The sequence below is a fragment of the Cynoglossus semilaevis genome, chromosome 16 (genome assembly GCF_000523025.1).
Source record: "Cynoglossus semilaevis isolate Cse_v1.0 chromosome 16, Cse_v1.0, whole genome shotgun sequence".
Lineage (NCBI taxonomy): Eukaryota > Metazoa > Chordata > Actinopteri > Pleuronectiformes > Cynoglossidae > Cynoglossus > Cynoglossus semilaevis.
Genome location: NC_024322.1, coordinates 1278578 through 1280310, shown reverse-complemented (window position 1 = coordinate 1280310; position 1733 = coordinate 1278578). Strand labels below are relative to the sequence as shown.

General features: G+C 43.1%; 1 protein-coding gene across 1 annotated transcript in view; it reads right to left on the bottom strand.

Annotated features, from left to right (window-relative positions):
- The window catches only part of akap11 (A kinase (PRKA) anchor protein 11), a 37184-nt gene continuing 35451 nt past the window's right edge, over window positions 1-1733 (bottom strand). Inside the window, 2 exon segments of the mRNA XM_008327863.3 lie at window positions 1-469; window positions 1403-1611. Of these exon segments, the coding sequence (XP_008326085.1) occupies window positions 284-469; window positions 1403-1611 (395 nt within the window). The 3' untranslated portion in view covers window positions 1-283.

Below are 1733 nucleotides of genomic sequence, written 5' to 3'. Positions count from 1 at the left end.
TCTGTTTCTCATTTGCCTGGAGCTCGAAGGTTAGGTCTTTCTCCACCTTTTTTTTTTTTTCTTCTCTCTCTTTTTTCCCTTCACTCAAACTGGGAAACTAAACAGAGGTTTGATACTGATAAAACAAACAAAACCAGGGTGTGTGTATGTGTGTGTGTGTGTGTGGCGGGCTAATACTTGTTTTTCCGATATGCGCTTTAAAAAAAAAAAAAGATTTCACTTCCAACGTTCACATGGGTGCGTTGGGTTATCAGCTGATTGGAAAAACTTCTTGTACAGGAACTCAGATGTGGTCCAGGAGCCACTGGAAGAGGGGGGTACGCTGTGGTTCCCTGCCTCCCAGTGGTGACTCCTCTCTGACCTGTGACTGGCTGGAGCTCTGGTTCTCCTCACAGTATCTCAGCAGGGTGTGCAGCAGCTCTCCCACCCTCCACCTACGCTCCTGGAGCCTTTGAACAATCGCAGGAAGCTAGAAACAGGGCGAGAGATTAGGATACTGGATAACGGTAATGGGTATGGCTGTCAGCACTAACAATTATGTCAGAGGTCCCTAATGAAAACACTGAGGATGTAATAAGAACTAGTACAGCAGGATATACTGCTAACGATATGGTAGAGAGTTAGTTTAACATCCTTAATTTCCGAGGGATTATTAAAGTTTCCGATATCATCCGATACCGATACATGCACACGTTTCCCTCACAAATTGCGGTAAACATCTTAGTAGCCCAAAAGCGATTCCAGCATATTTGGCAGGGCAACGACCGATATTAACTTTTTGCTAATATCCGATATGCCGACACTGTGCAATCACTTAATTTCCGATTCCGATATCATCCGATACCGATACATGCAGGTTTTCCTCACAAATTGCGGTAAACATCTTAGTAGCCCAAAAGCGATTCTAGCAAATTTAGCGAAACCTAGGTATTGCATTATCGGGTTTTCATTATCAAAGGCAAAACCGATAACGATATCGTAGGTATTGCAGAATCGGGTTTTCATTATCAAAGGCAAAACCGATAACGGTATCGGACATTATCGGACCTCGCTCTGGATAATCCCTGATTTCGCACATAATTAGTATACACTAATTAGTATAATTTCTGAAGTTAGAAAAACTTTAGATTTTTATGTTATTGTCATGTAAATAATACATTTACCGAATGACAAAACAACAACAACAAAAGGGTAAAGTATGAGATTTAACAGTAAAATAATGTTGCATTGTTCCTATTGGTGGTTGGTTTTACCACTGCTGACAAAGGACCACCAGTGTTAGACAGACACCAACGTGAGAAAGTGATTTCAAAGAAACTAATTAGTGAGTCATGAACAGCTGGAGGAGAGGCTTTGGGTTCAGCCAAATGACTAACAGGGTGAGGTGAGGAGTTTTCTTTACCTGCTGGAGATCTCGGTCGGGACTCAGCTGGACACGAGGAACATCTGACACAGACGCTGCCAACCACTGCAGCATCATCCTGAACTGATGGTCAGTGGCCGCTTGCTGAACGGCACCACAGCTGCGTCTCAGATCCCTAACGTCGGAGTTCAGCACCAGCAAAGCAGTTCTGGGAGTGTGAACCTTTGGCCTTTCTACACACACAGTCCCTAGAGCAAAGAGGGAAGGGCATGGTCAGAACAGGAATCTTTTTTTTTTAAACAGTAAAGTCACTGTCTGATCTATCTATCTATGTATCCATCCATCCATTCATCTATCTATCCATCCATCA